The sequence below is a fragment of the Anoplopoma fimbria genome, chromosome 16, assembly GCF_027596085.1.
Source record: "Anoplopoma fimbria isolate UVic2021 breed Golden Eagle Sablefish chromosome 16, Afim_UVic_2022, whole genome shotgun sequence".
Classification (NCBI taxonomy): Eukaryota; Metazoa; Chordata; class Actinopteri; order Perciformes; family Anoplopomatidae; genus Anoplopoma; species Anoplopoma fimbria.
The window spans coordinates 19,895,456-19,915,720 of NC_072464.1; the positions used below are offsets into that span (position 1 = coordinate 19,895,456).

The following is a 20,265-nucleotide window of genomic DNA, read 5'->3' on the forward strand; positions in this document are numbered from 1 at the left end:
CTGATGAGGCCTACTCTGCGGCCAAAAAGATCGGTAAGCCGCACTGAGCCTGGAGGAAAAATGCCAATAATCAAGTTTCACAAGCAACAAGAAGTACAAGGACTTTAGATATAGTGTTTGTTTTAAATCTACAACTATCCGATCAAAATATAATTAAACAAGATAACAAATCTGACCAGACATTTGATGCTAACGTACGGTACAAACACTTTTCGGTAGCTGCCACAAGAGTATCGAGGTTCAACACGCTGCTCTAGTTCTCATAGAAAAACCCAGAGTCGGCCTTTTTTTTTGACATGTCGTGACCTTTGTGTAGGGGGGTTTAAATAGCTGTTTAGTCGGGGGACGGACACACACTTGGTCTAAACATAGCCACCTCCTGCTTCAGTGGTATCAGTTGACACCCCGCTTACATAATTGCAAGATAGTAACAACAATATCTATCCTCAGCTTTACGGAGCTTTATACTGAGCTTCAGCTCATTGTTTATCTGTTTGGCTTACGAGTTTACTGTTCTCGTTCACTCTTACTGCTCTCATAGCATCGTTTCCAGTAAAAAAGCTGTAAAAAGCTTCTGTACTATACCGGCTCAGCAGCAGACTGACACAGTTGAAGACCAGCTAATGAACATAGTTAAGCTTTAAGCAAATAAAGATTTCCTTTGGTATTTGGTAGAGATTCAAATCTGAGCTAAAAGACGGTGAATCTTATAATCATCAGGTGGACACGAACACTTCTCCTCATGAATGATCATGTTGCTCTGTAACTTCTAGATGTGAAAGTAAGAAATTAATTTATCATATTGCAGGTTTAACTACCTCACAGATAATCAGTGTCATTAACCATTTACATCTTACCGTTGAATTTATTATCATGATTGAAAAAACTTTGCTCTCATCCCCATAAACAAATTCTAAATACTGTAACAAAGTAAAGATTTGTCTTGCCTTTATGAAAAAGAGGAGATTATAGAATCTACCTCACTAGTGAATCAATCAAAGTTTCCTAAAGCCCAAGGTGACAATGTCAGATTCTTTTTTTTAGACCAACAGTCCAAACCCAAAGACATTGATTTTACAATGATATGACATTTGAAACAGGCGAACCCAAAACATTTGATGTTTATTGTTAATATTAATGGATTTCCAGATTTGCTGTCAGTTTATTTTCTGTTAATCTGTTCCCTAGTTGACTTGTTGTTTCAGCGCTGTGGTAGGCTTGATGTTGGTGGAGGTTTGAGGTGCAGAAGTCATCATCAGAGTCATCTGTCATAGACCCCTTTTTTGTTTTGTCACTGTCACAGTTGAAAAGACAGAGTCAAAGGATCTGGTGGTGAAAGCTCAGGTGCTGGCTGGAGGCAGAGGAAAGGGGACATTTGAGGGCGGACTGAAGGGAGGAGTGAGGATTGTCTACTCGTAAGTAATCCCTCTTCTGACATCATCAAACAGGGATTGATTGTAATGTTGATGCTGTATATCAGGCAGTAAAAGGGAACTGCAGGCTATGAGGCCGCAGCCTGTAAAGGCCCGCTTCAGACTATTGAATGTGACCACATTTCACCAACTTCGACCCTGCACATCATTGGGTCCCCAACAGTACGACCACCAAGTGTGAAGAAGATCAGATGAACAGTTCTTGACACATACACACATACATAGATTCCTTGCTTTACAGTTACAGTACCAGTCAAAAGTTTGGACACACCTTCTCATTCAATGGTTTTTCTTTATTATTTTTTTCTACATTGTAGATTAATATTGAAGACATCCAAACTATGAAGGAACACATATGGAATTATGTGGTAAACAAACAAATGCTCAACAAACCAGAATATGTTTTATATTTTAGATTCTTCAAAGTAGTTGAATGAGAAGGTGTGAACAAACTTTTGACTGGTACTGTATGTGCGACCCACCCCACTTTCCATTTGTTCTTTTTGCCGTTTTGTCTTTAACTTCAGGTTGCTTTTATTGGCTTTCTTAAATTTGCCTGGTAGAGATTTCATTTCTATACAACATACAACGCCTTCTGTCTGTCAGTTCAGTTCAACTCCGACAACAAAACCTTTTTAATGTGGAAAACAAGATGAAACATTGGGAACCTGAGGCTTTTACTTTTTATCAACCCATTAGCTTCCTGTAAAGAAATTTGATACATCTGCTTTTCAAGACACGTACCACAGAAATGAAGTTATAGCTGAAGTGCTTCAGACGTCTGTAGAGGGTTGCATTAGGTAAAGGTGGCAAAGATGTCTTTCTGAAATTGTAAAATGCCACCTACTTGCTAAATGTCACCAGTGTGGCAGGAACAACCTGCAGAGAAGCTGCAAGAACATGTAGGAGAAGATGAAAATGAACATCAGGCTGCATGTTAGGAACAAAAGACAGAATCCTGTGTCAATTCTGAAGCCGCAGTGCTCTTGTTGAACTCTTCATATTTAATTATCGAGTCACCAGAAGCTCTCTAAAAGTCACCATCAGCTCGATGTGCCATTCTTAGATTTTACTCATTAGATGTGATAAGAACGCCGTAAACATGACGTCTCCTCTGACACTCGGGATGTTCTTTCCTCCTGCTCCCGTCCAGGCCAGAGGAGGCCCGCGACATTTCGTCCCAGATGATTGGTCGAAAGCTGTACACCAAGCAGACCGGGGAGGCGGGTCGTATCTGCAACCAGGTGTTCATCTGCGAACGCAGGTACCCACGCAGAGAGTACTACTTCGCCATCACCTTGGAGAGGTCCTTCCAGGTGAGGGAACACCCACGGACACAGACCTTTTAGATACTGCTAGGCCTTAAGGTGGAATTTATGGAGATTGTTAAGTGTGAAGACAAATGGTAAGGAAGTTGACGACGTCTGTTTTGTATTAATAAGGGAACCGAAACACAGCAATTGCACATGCAGTAGTCTAATATTCAGTAATGAGACGTGGCAAAAATATTTACAAGTTACCTGGATGTAACGCCACCTTAATAAGGTCTGTGTGCAGCCCACTATTGCTCTTCATTTCAAAGTAAATTAAATAATGTAAACTCAGTTAATATGGGTGGTATAAATAAAGCACAATAAGGCCTTATGATGTACAATGAAATCGGACTCTCAGCTATGAATCAAAAACTGAGACTCGCGTTATAAAAAATAGATATAAATCCGTCTTAATGAATATTTTCCTGCGTAGTTCAGTAGCTCGATGAAGGTGATAATTGTTGCTGTAGCTGAAAGCCTAGTTGAATTCAGTTTTTTGCTCAAATGGTCCTATTAGTGCACAACAATATACACGAGGCAGAAAATCAATAAAGACCAAAAGGAGAGTAAATTCAGAGTGCTTTAAAAAAAGTCATCCCTTTTGGTGGTTGTGATGTATTACACCACCAGATGGCAGCACAGTACTGAAGATAATGGTGAAGGTCGTCTCCAGTACACACTACAACCTCGGGTCACGGTTTAATGCATGTTAAATGAGCGATTTATTTAGAGACAGACTGTCACCGTCAGGGGTTTGATCCCTTTAACATCCAGTGAATATGAAGTGTCCTCGTTCAGCTGAATACTGAATGGGCATTGTTAATGGGATTGAAAAGGCTATAAATGGAATTTAAGGAGTTAGAAATCTTCATCTTTCACAAGCGATTTGCATTTCATGTTGCAATGATGGTTTAAGAGTAGACATTTTTGTCAGTCCACCTCCCAAAAGCTTAAAATTAGGAACAGTATTAAGTTAGTGTGGGAACGAGGAAAAAAATCTTAAAAATAAGGTCTTGACTTTAAGAATAATTCGCAAACATTTTAGTGCTAAAAGTAGCTCACGAGTCTGTGAGAAGTTGGAGGTCAAGTCCAAAGACATACCGCAAGATGAAAAAAAACAAGATTTTAAAGCCATTGCTGGATTACTTGGTCAGAAAAATGGAAAAAATATCAATAGTTTAGTTTTTAATACAGTTTAGGAAGAGCCTGAGTGGTAAATAATATACTTAATGTGGCCTAATATGTGTCTGTAGGAACTGGTATAGTATCCTTGCTCTTCTTCATTTTGGAAAAGGTAATGCAGAAATATTACATAATGAGATCATTATCATACATTATATATTATACATGCCAGAGATAAGGATGATGATACTCATCAGAGATGTGTCTTTTTGCTCTTAATCATCACTCCTACAGCAGAGGAAAGACGAAAGAAGCTATTTCACAGGTGGGCGTCTGTTGAACGAAACCTTCCATTAAATGGGGAGTGTTTGATGGAAAGCGTCTCCTCTTAAGATCTGGAGACAAGGAGACTTCTAGGAACCACAGATTTTAAGATCCAGCGGTGTTCGCCAATCAATCCAGCATCTCCACAACATTTAGTTCATTTTAATCTGCATTTCAGAAGGACACGCAGCATTCATCTGTCTCGAAATGTATATTTGTGCAGCTAGATCTGTAAAAATAGAACGTAACTTTGGGACAAAAAGCAATAGATAATAATTGTAATAAATAAATAAATAGAGGTGAAATGCTGAGTTTATTAATCAGTTCGTCAACTGACAGAAATTAATCATCAAAAGTCTTTTGATTTTCTTTGTTTTATTTGATAGTAAATTAAATATATTTGAATGTTTGTCAGATACAACAATGCATTCCAAGACGTCTTGAGTTTAAGGAAAGATGGATCAACATTTTTCTTTATTTTATGTCATTTTATAGACAACACCATTCAATGATTATCATTCAATCATTTCTAGGTAATTACAGCCCTAAAAACAAGTTCAAGTTAATGTAAGACTACACTTTTCGCTTGTTAGATGCACGTCATCTCTCATTTTATAGACTTTTCTTCGTATGTTGATGGAAATAGTTCTACCTTAAAACAGGCTGACTGTTTGTAGTTTGTACACAACTTTCCAAAAGTCTTTAGTTCTTTGTATATGTTGAAATGTGTGTGTGTCTGGTGTTGGATTCCATCCTTTGTTCTTTTTGAAAAAAATAATTATTTCACAGATTTTCTGATTGAAAAAAAAAAGTGCAGAATCTCAGAGTGTTAAACTCCTCATCACCCCCTCTTGTTTCCCACAGGGCCCCGTGTTAATTGGCAGCTCCCAAGGGGGCGTGAACATCGAAGATGTTGCCGCCGAAAATCCAGACGCCATTGTGAAGGAGCCCATTGACATTGTGGAGGGCATTAAGAAGGAGCAGGCTGTCAAGGTACAATCAATAGTAGATGGAGCAAGTCACAAAACACACTGGAGACGTTCCAGCTGTGTGTCTTGGGTTGTAGGAGAAATCGAAAAAAGAGAAGGAAGGGATGTTGTTTGTGTTCATGCTGCATTGTGGGAGACGATGTCTAAATCACAAGGAAAAGTTTTTTAACAAGTTACAGGTCCAATCTTTTCTCACAAATCAAGTTTCAGTTTGGAGAAAGTCTTTTGATTCTTGTAGGAGACAGATATTTTCAGAGTAAGAAAATTATAATCAATCTGCAGGTTTTGATAGAAAACAACCTGTATTTTAAGATTGTGGAACCAGTTTGAAAATAATCATCCTATTTGAATTTTTCAGTCTGATGTTTGTTATTAGCAACACTCAGATGTTTAAAGTCATCCGACATAGTCATAAATATACCCTTGACTTTATCATTGTTGTGTTTTATTTACAAAGATTACAGTTTTCTAGACAGTTGAGCTTTTTTCACAGAACAAATAATATTCCGTTGAGAAGTTTCAGTGTGAAACCAACTGCTTTCTGAATTAACTAGAGCTGACATATTTGTGAGATACAGCAAATAGCAATGGCGTTTTAAGGATGCACTAATCAATGTTTTCATATTGATAAAGCATCAACTGACTCTAGAATGTGAAGGACGTTGCTTGTATGACGAACACAAATAATTATCATCCATCTGCAGCTCTGAGGAGCATTTCAGCCTCTTTTAACTCAGAGTTTTGGTTTTATGGCACATTTACTCAACATTCAAATACCGTAGTTTTCAGAATAAAAGCTGTAAATAGCCACGATTAACACCGTGTTTTAATCATCAACCATTTTAACTTTTTTCTAGATTGCATAATACTTAAACGACCAGGAAGTTTTCACTCATCAGAAATCACTTCTCCTCAATTTTTTAAACAGAAAAGGACACAAAACTGTTACACCATCATCGTGTATTCAATCTATAAAGATCAGAAAGTGATACATCAAATATGCAGATATTTCTGTGTGGCTGCAGCCTGATATTAAAGAATGGCAGCTCTCAACATTGTTTATATTTGCGTTGAGAAGGTATTGAAATGATTAAAAAACGGAACGTCTTTTTAAATGCTTTTATTTTTTGCCGCCAGTGTTTGAGAGAAGAGAGATGAGGTTAACTAACAGAAAAAAATATGTGTGTTATTTTGTGCAGTCTTCAAAGCTTTTGTGCAGTCTTCAAGGCTATTACTGTGTGTAATGCTGAATTACTTGGAAATGTTCTGAGAAATGATGCACACGAGCCATCTGCTGAACTATAAAATAATTTGTTTTTAATGTGATGGTATTTTAAATGAATAGTATTTACTCTTCAGTTTGTTTACAGATTAAGCAAACAAGATAAAACAAGTTTAAGCTCACTGATTAAATTATATTAGCATGAAGACTAGAAACGTGATTCTGTCCAGGCTTCTTGTTTTTTTTTCCCCCCCGGTTTCCAGTCTTAATGCTAAGCTAAGCTAACCTGCTGCATCTTCCGAAAGCGTGAACATGATGCCAAGTATTAATAATGCAATGTTTTGTGTGTCTGCAGGTAGCTCAGAAGATGGGCTTCCCGCCGGCGCTGGTGGACGAGGCGGCGGAGAACATGATGAAACTGTACAATCTGTTCATCAAGTACGACGCTTCCATGGTCGAGATCAACCCCATGGTGGAGGACTCATCTGGAATAGGTACACACACACACACACACACACACACACACACACACACACACACACACACACACACACACACACACACACACTACAGCACACAAAGGTAAATGAATAAACAGTGAATGTATCTACTAACAAGTATTCAAAGTATCAAAGCCTGGTATATGTTTTTCCCCTGTGCCATGTTCTTTCATAACCAGGAACATGCACACTGTAGTTTATTTTGACTCAATCCCAAATAAAAAGTCCTGCTGCCCCAAATGTTTAATAGAGCAGCAAATGTGGACAAAATGTGGAAAATAGTCCAACACAAATGCACGATTCCTCATGCACTACAGTGAGCAGCTGTTTAAGGCAATTACCGAGCTCTTTCCTTTTCATTTTTCTTTAAATTAAACTATACATTTGTGTTTTCTAATGATGTTCATCTTCACCAATGGGCATGGAGCTGAAAAGCCACAGACAGGAAGTCAGACATTATTGAGAGATGGACTAACATATTGTTGGTTTTGGTCTTGTTGTGAGGTTTTAAGAAAAGAAAGACAAATAAAACAAAAGATCCAGTCTTAACCTTTTTAGTGTCGTGGCTTGTGTTCCGTCTCTCTTAGATCAATACGTTCAGGAGTTATTTAGCATCTAAACACTGCACAAACTAACTTATTGTTTTAAATGACATCAGACAAAGAGAGAGTGATTGTTTTGTGACTCTTCAGTCAGTGAGTCAGCGTTAATGACTCTCTGTAAACGCACATTGATGAGCTCTTGAGTCATGAGTCAGAGCTCTTTAAACACACTCGTATGAAGAGGAGATCAGTGACTTTGTGCTAAATGAAAACTAATGACCATTTAGCGCTGAACACATTCGACACTCAAGACAGATGTCGAACCAATTAATCATTTGTCATTTTTTTAAGCAGAAAATGTTCCGGTTCACCTCCTCATTTTTTAAAAATCTGCCAGTTTTCTTTGTCTTTTATTATGATGAACTCATTCATTTATTAATCCCTTATTAAGCTCTTTCTGGTTTTAAGACTGAAATGGAAAAGTCTGCAGCCCACAAAACGGCAATGCAATCTTCTTCTAATGCTAAAATGTCATTTCTGTTTGTCATCAGTGATGTGCATGGACGCCAAGATCAGCTTCGACTCCAACGCAGAGTACCGCCAGAAGATGGTGTTCGACATGCAGGACTGGACCCAGGAGGATCCCCGGGACCGGCAGGCCGCCAAGGCCGACCTCAACTACATCGGCCTGGATGGAACCATCGGTTGTCTGGGTCAGTGCAACTACAAAGTAACAAACAAAGTCATTAAGGACTGTAATTTCAAAAAACCAGATGTCCACCATGTGGGGAAAATATCTGTTAAAGAAAGAAATCACGCAAGAACATTTTCCCAACCCGAATCTCTCTTACTTTCTACTGCAACTGTTTGTCCGATTCACCAAACTCTCTTTACTTGATCACTCATTGATTCCAAATGTTCATGACATGAGGAGCTGTGCCCTTATAAGGCTGCCTGTTCTGCTCCATTTGTGGGTATGTTTCATTCAAAAAAAGTGTTACCATAAAGTAAAGAAGAATTTCAAGTCTGCTGTCAGAAATCTGCAGACTAAAATATAGAAAAGTTGTCAGAGTCAGTGGTGATAAAAGAGGACTCAGAGCAGTAAGAATATATGACTATAGCTGCCAGCGTGGTGTCATCAGAGCGGCGCCGTACTGTGACAGATATGAGGAGAGGTTTGACATGAAGTTGTTGGGGACATTACACTGTCTGGGGTTGTAACGGAGGATGATCCCAGAAAGAGACCTTCATGAAAAGTTGTCAAACCTCTCAGTAAAACCATGATGATATAGTGAACAGAATATTTGTTTTGCATGAAGTTTATTTAATTAGTTTTTATGTTGATTGACTTGTTAGTACGACTCGCACGACAAGTCTGAATCTGTGTCACTCACAAATACCCTTAAATTGCTTGAAAGTGCTTTTAGGAAATAACTTTTATACAAGTTATTCTTTCCTGAGTCCAAAAGTTATTGTCTTCTATTTAAAAGTGAGGCTTTTTGTCAATAATTTGTAAAAAAAGATGAGAATTAACAAATGGCAATGTACAAAACATGATTATAACCAGTTGATCCGAGCATATTTTAATGGATTTGCCGATCAAAATCAGTTCTTTACTTTATTCTACTGTGTTTTGTCACCTCAGCCTGCTTGTGTTGCAGTGCTGCTCTACTTTACGACAGCCGGGCTCCACAGTGGAGCATTTCACCCCATATGCACATAAATGTTATCAAATAATTTAACGACAAGAACATTCAGGGAGCAGCTTCTCATTTCTAGACGGCGCTGATGGTTCCTTTTACCATTTAAAATGACAAACTTCAGTTAAAGGAGTTCCATTTTCAAATCAGAATTTCTATATATACGTTGTCAGTGTGTCAACTTAATATTTGTTAATCTGTTTTTCTCAATATGTCAACAATGGGAAATTGGACTAAACAAACTTGATCTGGAAACACTTATCTTACCTCTTAGCTTATGCTGTAGTCACAAGTTTGTAATTTACTTTGAAATGACCAATGAGTGTTGTTCCTTTTAGTTAACGGAGCCGGTCTGGCCATGGCCACCATGGACATCATCAAGCTCCACGGCGGCACACCGGCCAACTTCCTGGATGTAGGAGGAGGAGCCACAGCTCATCAGGTGACCGAGGCCTTCAAACTCATCACCTCCGACAGGAAGGTAAGAACACACGGCCTTCTGATCCCTAAAGGCTGTTTCATTTTTTTGTGTCTCCACAACATTATTTATTAAAGCATAGCTACATGTGAGTTAATGCTAATGTTGTGGCGGTGCTGCTCAGGTTCAGGCCATCCTGGTCAACATCTTCGGAGGCATCATGAGGTGTGATGTCATCGCCCAGGGCATCATCATGGCTGTAAGGGACCTGAACCTTAAGATCCCCATCGTAGTGCGGTTACAAGGTAGAGTACACACTCAAACACCCACATACATACACAGACATACACAGACACACTCAAACACACACACACACACACACACACACACTCTAAATCTATTACAATATATCCATACTGGCGTGGGAAAGTCATGTTTAGAGCCATGTGGAGGCAATAGAAATGTTAAGAATTTAGCATTTTGCAACTTTAACCCAAATATTACATCTATATGTGAGACTTCCACGAAAAAAACGAGATTCACAAATTAGTCTATTTGCTTTTGAAAAGGTACTGAAAAATGAATTTAAACACACTTAAACTGAAAGCTTTTTATGTACTTAACCAACCCCCGCCGTCGGCCTCTTTACACTCCAGTGATTTGAACTCACACGCTGACAGACCTCACCACCTCCAGTCAGACGGGTTAACCGGCAGCAGCTGGCAGCTCAGAGGAACTTGTGTCTGTTTGAAGCCTCCCACTTCACAGTCTGGCTCCTGGAAACATGCAGAGAATCCACAGTTCAGTCAGGTTCAGACGAACCCGACTGAACTGTGGATTATTATTATTATTATTATGTATTTATATGCAAATCCACAATTATACTCTGTGTTGTCGGGGGCAACTGGTGATGAAAAAGGTTAGAAGTCCTTTTTTGCTCATCACTTTTAGATAATGTTATAATAATAATAATATATGAGCGCACAGATTTGGTGCATGTTTTGTTTTTGGAGCCTAAACAAAGCTGACACTTTTCCTGCTCCTGTTTTTCTATTTTTTGAATCCAACACACTGTCGCCTCAAACTGCTGCTGCTGAATTCCTGAGCGACTATGTTCAGATTTATACTATAATATAAACCCGTAGAGATGCTGATTCTTCACACATTTTAAAACATGTCACCAGGTCGTCCTGCCTGAAGCTCTAACACTCTGTGCATTAACAGATGTACTCAGTGACACTTTAGTAGTCTTTCCTGGCAGTTGCCATCCATGTGTGAAAAGCAGGGAAGGAAATTGGACAAGTTTTAAAATCAGTTTTAAAAAGAACCCTGAAATATAATAAGCACATCTCTTTCCTTACCTTTAAATCCCCTGAAGTCGTAAATGACTGACAGCAGGATGTGACACACGACTGAACCCCACAGTGAGAGAGGACGAGACTAAAACTCTGCAACAGGTTCAACTTCTGAAAGAATATGTCATCTGGCAAGACGCTTCGTTGGCCAATCAACTACATGCGAGGAGACATTGCCTCCTGGCTACACTTGCTTCATTAGTTCCCAGAATTACTGACTTTAAATTCATTATTTTTTATGTTAGATTTTGATTTAAGACATCCTAAAAATGCATATTTAATTTAAAAATGAAAGGATGTTATGAATTCCATAGTACGCGACACGATGACCTGCCTGACAGCGACACAGCTGCACACTGTGAATGTTTGTTTGATGGACGGAAGTGTAAAAAGGTGTTGGGTAATGAGTTGGCTGCTTTATTTTTGCTCTCCGCTGTGAGGATGTTACAAAGTTTACATTCGATTTCAAATCTTGAATTTTTTTTTTTCTTCTTTATTTAGGGACGAGGGTGGACGATGCCAAAGCTCTGATCGCTGCCAGTCCACTGAAAATTCTGGCCTGTGACGACCTGGACGAGGCTGCCAAAATGGTACACACACACACACACACACACACACACACACACACACACACACACACACACACACACACACACACTAATACACTCTTTCTCGTGCTGGGAAAAAAAACTTGAGTTGATTTATCGTGACAACACACACTAAAGCACACAACACATGTATTGTAGGTAGGTAGATGAATAAACATGCACCTGTCTGTTAAACCTCCTGGTGTGTGAATCTGAGGATAAATGTCACTTTGGCTTTATAACACATGACCCCCAAAGCACAGGAAGAAATCTGTGAAAGCCCAAGAACCAAATACTGAAATGGCATAATGGACATAAATAGGACACATCGTGTGATTGATGGTAATTCTTGGTGATATATGTCCGCCTCACTGTTTTGTTAACTGCTGATCAAGCAGATCAATCTACATTGTGTCATTTCCCACGAGGGCAGTGTAGTGAGGTACTTAAGCTGCCTCCCGCTGATGAATGTTGAATTCATCTTTAACTTTTTAACCTTTTATCTCCATCATTCGTTATTCATGTCTGCCCTCTTTTCTTGTTGTTTCTCGTCAGTAACGGCTACAAGCATGAGTACTGAAACTAAAAAGCTAATGAAAGACACAGCATTATGCTTTTTTTCATCTATTGTAATATCTTTTTGAAAGCTCGAAAGCTCCTTTAGAATAGTCACAATTGGTTTTCTATTTTCTATTTGTTGATCTGGGCAGGCATTGGTTTTCATTTATTTCCTTATGGCTTTTAAACTAGTGGCTTTTAAACTGAGCAAGTACGTTTCACTGATTACTTTTTTTTTATCTTTTATATATGACACATGCCTGCTTAACTGTTGATAGTTGATGTTTTTTTGTTTCTGAGACAGCTAATGAATAGCAATTTACAACTCAAATGAAAGTTTTTTTGAGCCGTGGTTACTTGTTAATACATTTTCAAATCATACAGAAATCAATGGAAACAAATTACTTCCTCGAACAGTTTATCTGATATATAAAAACTTTTAAAACACAGCAGCATGGTTTCAAACTCTTCAGCTGTGATGTGAAGTATATATGATTCGTAGTAAATGGGCCAAAACATGCAAAAAAACACAAGTATGTTCCCTTTTTAACGTGAGGACCTGCTGAACAACCTGCGTTTATGTAAGAGAAGAAGAAATGTATTTTGACCTCACTTGACTGTCTCTGTGCTCACAGGTTGTAAAGCTTTCTGAAATCGTCTCACTGGCTAAGGAAGCTCAAGTGGACATCACCTTCCAGCTGCCCATCTAAGAGAGGAAACCTGGACCTTTGACCCTCCCATGACTTCCTCACCCAAACACTTCCTCCATCACACCCGCAGCCGCCCACCACTCCACCCCAACAAACACAGACAGCAAGACGAGCCTCTCACACCTCAGAGGAGATCAAAGACGCGTAGTTCTCTCTTTCTTACGCTGTGGCATGATGGCACGACTCTGTACAGGTGTCCAACAGGTAGACCGCAACAGGTTTCACTTAGAGAGAGAGCAGCCTCCTTTTTAGCATCTCCACTTCCTGTCTCAACTCCTTTGTTTCCTCAAACCTACAAACTTAAGTTGCACTTCACTCGATACGCACAAACCTCCACTTTCATCTCCTTCACACACAATGAAGCGTTTTTTTCAGTTCTTGTTGGGAAATGTCCCTTCACCCCTTTTTAGAGAAATAAAGGCAGAGCAGCTGAAGCCTTTTCATACGCGAGGAAGCTGCTTTTACTGGTATTTAGGTTTTTTTTTTTGTTCAGTTAAAATGAATAGACTGATGATTGTTGTTACATCAAATGGGTACATAAGGTTGACTGAAAAGGCATCAGGGAAAATATTGTAATCCCACTACTTTCATTAACACACGTAGTTTTGTATTAGTGCCTTTTCAGTGTGTTGTCTCAAAGAAGTAATGTAAGAGAATAAAAAAACTAATTTGTTCCCTCTGTGTAGAACATTGAAGTATTTCATCAAACACATAAATCAGTGCTGAAAACCCAAATAAAAAGACTGAGAATGTCTCAGTCAAATACAATGAACAACACCGCAGCATTGATTTAATAATAGTGCTCAGAGACAGAAATTGCTTCAGAGAATGGGCTGTTTTCCTCCTGCAGACGCCTCCACGTTATTCTGTTACCTCCTATAGACCGAAGTGTTCATCAGCCGGTTTTTACTGCGCTAATGGCACACTGTTTCCTTTTCCCCCCCGAAAAAATTGGAGTCACATTGCAGAAACCGTCAATTATGCTGTGAAGGTGATAAGACTGGAAGTGTTAATGGAATTCATTTATTGAAATAAGTAGCTGAATTGCGGCTCATTTTCAAGCATCTGGAGATATGTTCAAATCTGTTCACCAAATAACGTGATCTCATTTACCTCTAGTGTTATCTATCCATGCACATGGTTTTGGACGTCTCCATCCCAATATGATGGAGGGGAATGGAAAAATGACTTCCACAGACGTTTTTTTGCTGAAACTCATTTTATGCTAAAAAAAAAATATCAGCAGGTTGAGGCAGAAATCCCACAGCCTGGACAAATAAATCCACAACCTATATGCATTGATATTTGTGAGAATTGTATTTTCTTGCTTTTGGACACATGAAGTGAAAGTGATAGAAAATGTTGTTCTCCTGCTTATATGAACACATTCAGGAGGAACTTTCTCATTATGAGCTGAAACAGGTTTTTTTGCTGATTTGAAAAACAACCGTTGAGGCAGATCTTATCAGCTGTAATTTAAACAAAATCACCAAAAGACAAAATGTTACTCCCAGCTCAGTGGCTTCATCTTTGAATGTGAGGACATTTAAATAAATTTCAAAGCTAAAACTCAACCGAAGTGATAAAATGCTTCCAGCTTAAGTTTTGAGTGTTGGTGGTTCAGCCCCAAACCTCCGAGCATGAAGTCCTGTGGGATAAAGAACTGCAGCGTTTACATCGCTCACACTGTTTACCCTCAGCTTTGAACAGGCCGCATTCGTCAGTCTGAAATATTAGATGTGATACCTGTGGACCGGGGGGGGTATTGATCACTGCAGAGATCTGTGGCAAGTATTGATAAACGGTCCTTGAGATTCTGTTCTGCCTCGGCTGTGGTAAAGCTCCCTGTGTGGTCGTGTTGAACAGAGGTGATACATCTCACATTTCTAAATGAGGCAAATTAATTATTCAGTGTTCTCGTTATGGAACTGAAACTTTCTCAGAGAAAAGCCCCAAGGGAGGAACTTATAAAGTTTTCAGTCGAGCGAGCGTTTAAATCAGCATACTGTGATTTCCTGCGTCCACTTTTTTCCCTCATCAATAATGATTAAAAAAGGACACTAGTCTCCCTTTCTTTCCTGATTATCGTGTGCATCCTCTCGCTGTCGTCGCAAAATTGGAGATTTGTTGACCTCGTACTGCTTAAGTGAAGCATGCGTTATTATGTTAGCTAATGAGGGCGCACTAAACGTCTGAGGAGAGCAGGCGGATGTTCATGAGTCGCATCTGTTTCTCCATTCGAAAGCTTAAACCAGATAAGATTGTTTAACGGCCTCAACGGCAGGTTTATTGTTATGTTGGATGCAGCCATTGTAAAAGTCCCTGATTTTAAAAGAACTACTGCAGCAAGAGTTTCTTTGTTTTTTGGGGGGGATTTTCTCTTTTTTTTTTTTTTCTTTCTTAACGTTACAAGAAATGCCGGAGACACTGTAGATGTGTGTTTCTGCGTATTTATTTTGTCCTGCTGAATCCCGTACTTTAAATAATTGCAACAGGGACTTCTGTAACGGCTCCCACTGTACGTTCAGTCTGCCATCATGCCACGCAGCAGCAGCCATTTTCCTCTTTCTTTGTTACTGTATGTAATGTCAGACTTGTAACCGGCTGTTACCGCTCACAAGAAAGATAACATGACTGTAGTGGTTTTCTTCCCCCCCTCCTCCTCCTCCTCCTCTTCCTCCTCCTCCAGCGCTCCGAACACAGATCAACGTTGTGAGTTGTACGTCATTTGTTATATCTTGTAAATAACCAAACTGATGTTCTCTCTCTGTAAACTATTTATGCTCCTTTCGAGGGGTACTACAAAGGAAGAAAAAAATAAATAAAGAGAACACCAATGTTTCTGTGGTTTGTTTCTTTTTTTTTCCTGTCTTGGTTTTGTATCGACGAAGACATCCATTGGTCCGTTTTCTACAACTTATCTGGGTCCGTAGACTATTTCGTAAATGCTGTAATGCTATAAAACATACTTGGCAGAGATCCGGATTCCAAACTCCCGTGGACGCAGAACAATCCGACTGTACTGTGACATCATCTCAACTCAAACATCCACTAACAGATATTTTGGGAGGAAAAACAGCTCTTTCCGCTCCATTGAATTGACAGTGAGATGCAACCCAAACTTTAACATATTTAAAATAAAACAGAATTTAATATAGATACATATTAAAGTGTTTGTTCCCTTTATATTTGCACAACTAAAAGACCTCAAAGTCCACAGATGCAGCAACATTAAACTGAATCTCTGAGAACATAAATGTATCTTCCAAAATACATGAAATAATTATTTGAAAACACTACAGAGGGATTGTGGCAACCCATGGGACATGGAGGCAAGATTCATAATAAAATAGGGGGATTCAGAGGCAGTTCGTATGAAACAAAAAGTGTCCTTTAATAAAGAGGTTGGAGTAAAGGATATAGGGTCAAACTTAAATAAAGATTCCTCCCATCGCAGTCTTTGACCTTCGGCCTTCTCGCAAGGCAAGGCAGTTCCGCTTTCCTGTAGGGGTAAAAATGAGAGAGAAAGAGACGGGTCTCACTCTGTTTTTTAATCAACAGTTTAGTTTCCTTCTGTTTTATGAGAATGGCTGACAGTGTGGTAACGGGCTCTATTTTGTTCTGTTGATTATAATGTTAACTTGTTTCCGCCTGCTGAGGTTCCTGCCGTGACCCTGACGAAGCTCGCTCTGATTACAGGTTCTTGTTTTGTAACAGAATCACACAAGGCCGGCTGTAATGGCTGGTTGATTACTGGAGTGGGTGTTTATAGGCACAACAGAAGTCAGCAGGTTTAAATGCCGTTGACTCTGTGTTTCTGGACACATAATGATCCGAACTCTGTTTAACAATTCATCAAAGAGCAATTTGTGGGTCGTGATGAATCTGCAGCTCACCTCATCTTTACGGAGTTTCAGCTCATTGTTTATCTGTTCAACCCAAAATGTAACTGTTCTGGTTCACTCTTACTGCTCTCATGACGTTGTTTTTTTAGAGAAAAAGCTGTAAAAAAAACAATTTACTCTACCTGCTTGGCAGCAAACAGCAGACAGAAACATTTAGAGACTATCTGGTGAACATAGTGGAGCATTTAGCAGCTAAAGAGACAGATATTTCCCTCAGGAGTTGGTGGAGACCAAAAACGGAGCTAAACGGAGAATGAATATTGGACATATATTCATCAGGTGGACACAAACATGACTCCTCTTAAATGATCGTGTTTGCTCAGTAACTGCTGGATGTGGACATAAGCAGTGGTTCGCTAACAAGTTCAAAATATCAACTTAAAAGGTGACATCGCCAAAACTGTCCAATGAATATGTAGCCTGACAGTCCATGTGACTATATGTGTACAGCTTTTGGTTAGTTTGTAAAAAATCAGTGTGAACACAAAACAGACAATAATGTCATAATGCTCCTTTTCTTGCTTATTTGGTCCGAACCAAGCAGAAGCTTTAAGTTACATGACTTAGGTATTAGTTACTGGACAGAGTTTTGATAACCCAAGCCTTCAATGCACAGTTTGGGTAATACTATTAGTGTTTGTCTTTCTACCTGCTTGTATTTGTCACACTGTTAAACCTAATTTAGCCATGTCAGCGTGAAAACAAAGAAAACCGTAAACAAAAGGCAACAATGTACCCTTTTTTCCCCTTTGATCTTGACCAAATTGCCAGGATTACAGGTGTGAAAGTGACTCGAATATAAATTACTGGACCTATTTTAGCAGCGTTGCCACGTTCACGTCTCGTTATCACCTTCACTTGTTTGTAAGAAGTCCCTGTGAAAGCAGACTATAATAAAAAGGGCAATCATGTATTATTATCCTTTGTTCTTGACCAAAGGAAACACACACATACAGGAGTGAATGTGACCTAAATGAGCAAAATACAACGAAAGTTATGTTTCGTACTACAGGAAGCAGACTGGAGGTGAATTTGTTCCTGTAGATGTTGAACTGCTGAGAGCCTCTGACTGTTGAATGGTCTTCAAATCAAAAGCTGGTTTGAGTCACTTGCCACAACACACACAAACCCACACACTCAGCTTTGCTCTAGCCTTTTTTTCTAAAACCACAATTTCTTCTTCAGTGCTTTCAACACCATCCAGCCCTCCCTACTGAGAGAGAAGCTGCTGGAGATGAACCTGCACCACGACACCACTTCCTGGATCACAGACTACCTCACAGGCCGGCCACAGTACGTCAGGGTGGATGGCTGTGTCTCTGAGTCTGTGATCAGCAACACCGGCGCACCCCAAGGAACTGTACTGGCACCGTTCCTCTTCACTCTCTACACCTCGGACTTCCGCTTCAACTCTGGTTCCTGCCACCTCCAAAAGTTTTCCGATGACTCCTCCATTGTTGGATGTATCACCAGGGACAACGAGGAGGAGTACAGAGGACTGATTGAGAGCTTCATCACATGGTGCAGCAACAACCACCTGAAGCTCAACATCAGCAAGACCAAGGAGCTTGTGGTGGACTACCAGAGGAACAGAAGCCCCCCTGTCCCTGTTTTCATTCAGGGAGGGGAAGTGGAGAGGGTTGAGTCCTACAAGTACCTTGGGGTGCAGATCAACAATAAACTGGACTGGACACAACACTGATGCCCTCTACAGGAAAGGACAGAGCAGGCTGTTCTTCCTGAGGAGGCTGAGGTCCTTCAATGTGTGCAATAAACTGCTCAAGGCCTTCTACCAGTCTGTGGTAGCCAGCGCCCTCTTCTTCGCTGTGGTGTGCTGGGGTGGTGGCATCAGGACTGGAGATGCCAACAAACTTAATAAGCTGGTGAGGAAAGCCAGCTCTGTGGTGGGTCTGGAGCTGGACAGTCTGGAGTCAGTGGGTGAGAGGAGGATGAAGGCCAAACTCGGAGCCATCCTGGACAATCCCTCTCACCCTCTCCATGAGGAACTGTGGCAGCTGGGCAGCTCTTTCAGCCATCGGCTGATTCTGCCAAAGAGCAGGACGGAGCGCTTCAGACGCTCATTTGTGCCCACTGCCATCAGACTGTATAACAACAGCGGAGACCACAGTCTGTCAACATGCTGAAAAGGTTGCAGCTAAAGCCAATGTAGAAGGAAAGTGGGAGGTTCTGGGTCTTAGCCCTCAGAAGCAAATAAGAAATTCTTGTCTTTCATTTTCTGTCTTCCATTTTTAAAGTCTGATCTAAATCTGTCTGTATGATTTTGCTGATATTCTTTCTAAACTCCTTGAATTTTGTATTTAATCGGTGAATGGTTTTTTTGCCATAGGATCATTTTTTTTTTAATTTGAGAAGCTGGAACCATGATATGTTTTTACGTTAAAAATGGTGGCAATTGATTTTCTGTCAATCAACTAATCGATTAACCCTGTTGATCAAATTGTTGTTATATCTCCATGACAACAAAGGTCCCCTAACCCTTATGAGGAAGTATTTTTTACCCAAAGCAGGATCTTTCTCTAATCAAGTTGTTTTTGTGCCTAAATTTTAAAACTTTATTTCTCTGATTTGAAAACACAAATTATATCATTCTGCTGATGCGGGCATCAGATTAGAAAACACATATCAAAAATATTAATGGGTATATGAAAAAAGAATGCAGACATATCAGAATTTAAAAAACAAAACTTTTATTTATCAATATTTGTATACGCCTGGAAAGATCCAGTATAGGTCACTTTTTCTGGATCAGTTCTTCACATTTTACTTCGAACACAGATTTACTTTAATAAAAATGTAAAATGCTACAAATTATTTTCCTCCATTTTTACATTGCAGCACTACTTTTGCTTAAAAAATGTAAATGCTTCCTCCACCAGTGGTGTTTGATCCGTCTTTTGAAGTGTCAACATGCATCACATCTGGGCTCCCACGTCCTCCCTCAGCAGCAGCTGACGGAGACTCGCTCTCATGTGAATCCTAATTTGCTGCCGCTGGCTGCTTGGTGTCCTGCTTTGTTGCAGTGATGTGGGAAGAACGGTGAGCAGATAATGTTCTGACTGAAGACAAAACCAGACACACATGGGGACCAGGATGGCCGAGTGGTTAAGGCGTTGGACTTAAGATCCAATGGGCATGAGCCCTCGTGGGTTCGAACCCCACTCCTGGTATATGTTAAGTATTATTGGATTTGACAGTTACTTTGGACGAAAGTTTGGGTTAATGGGAGGCTGTGGTGTAGTGGAGAGCAAGGTAGTTCTCCAATCAGAGGGTCGGTGGTTCGATACCCGGCTTTGGCAGTCGATGTGTCCTTGGGCAAGACACTTAACCCCAAGTTGCTCCCGAAGGCTTGCCATCGGTGTGGACTGGATGTTGCATGAATGTTAGTTAGAGTCTGATGGTGGCACCTTGCATGGTAGCCTGTCATCAGTGTGTGAATGGGTGAATGATATGTAATATACTACTGATTGTAAGTCGCTTTGGATAAAAGCGTCTGCTAAATGACTGTAATGTAATGTAAACATCATATCACTTAGAAAAAACCTGTTCGTTTAGTGATCCTGGCCTCT

The 20,265-nt window shown here is 39.9% G+C and overlaps 1 protein-coding gene and 1 non-coding gene across 2 annotated transcripts in view; both read left to right on the plus strand.

Moving 5' to 3' along the window:
- Positions 1–15,610, plus strand: part of sucla2 (succinate-CoA ligase ADP-forming subunit beta) — a 19,137-nt gene extending 3,527 nt beyond the window's left edge. Inside the window, exons 2-11 of the mRNA XM_054615137.1 lie at positions 1–33; positions 1,304–1,415; positions 2,587–2,749; positions 5,057–5,185; positions 6,759–6,897; positions 7,997–8,158; positions 9,484–9,626; positions 9,748–9,868; positions 11,420–11,508; positions 12,699–15,610. The exon at positions 1–33 is cut by the window's left edge and continues 151 nt beyond it. Of these exons, the coding sequence (XP_054471112.1) occupies positions 1–33; positions 1,304–1,415; positions 2,587–2,749; positions 5,057–5,185; positions 6,759–6,897; positions 7,997–8,158; positions 9,484–9,626; positions 9,748–9,868; positions 11,420–11,508; positions 12,699–12,773 (1,166 nt within the window). The 3' untranslated portion in view covers positions 12,774–15,610. The remainder of the gene's footprint in view (positions 34–1,303; positions 1,416–2,586; positions 2,750–5,056; positions 5,186–6,758; positions 6,898–7,996; positions 8,159–9,483; positions 9,627–9,747; positions 9,869–11,419; positions 11,509–12,698) is intronic.
- A 4,173-nt stretch (positions 15,611–19,783) lies between these two features.
- trnal-uaa (transfer RNA leucine (anticodon UAA)) lies at positions 19,784–19,866 on the plus strand. Its single transcript has one exon. It is a non-coding gene; the product is annotated as a tRNA-Leu (tRNA).
- Positions 19,867–20,265: the final 399 nt, after the last annotated feature.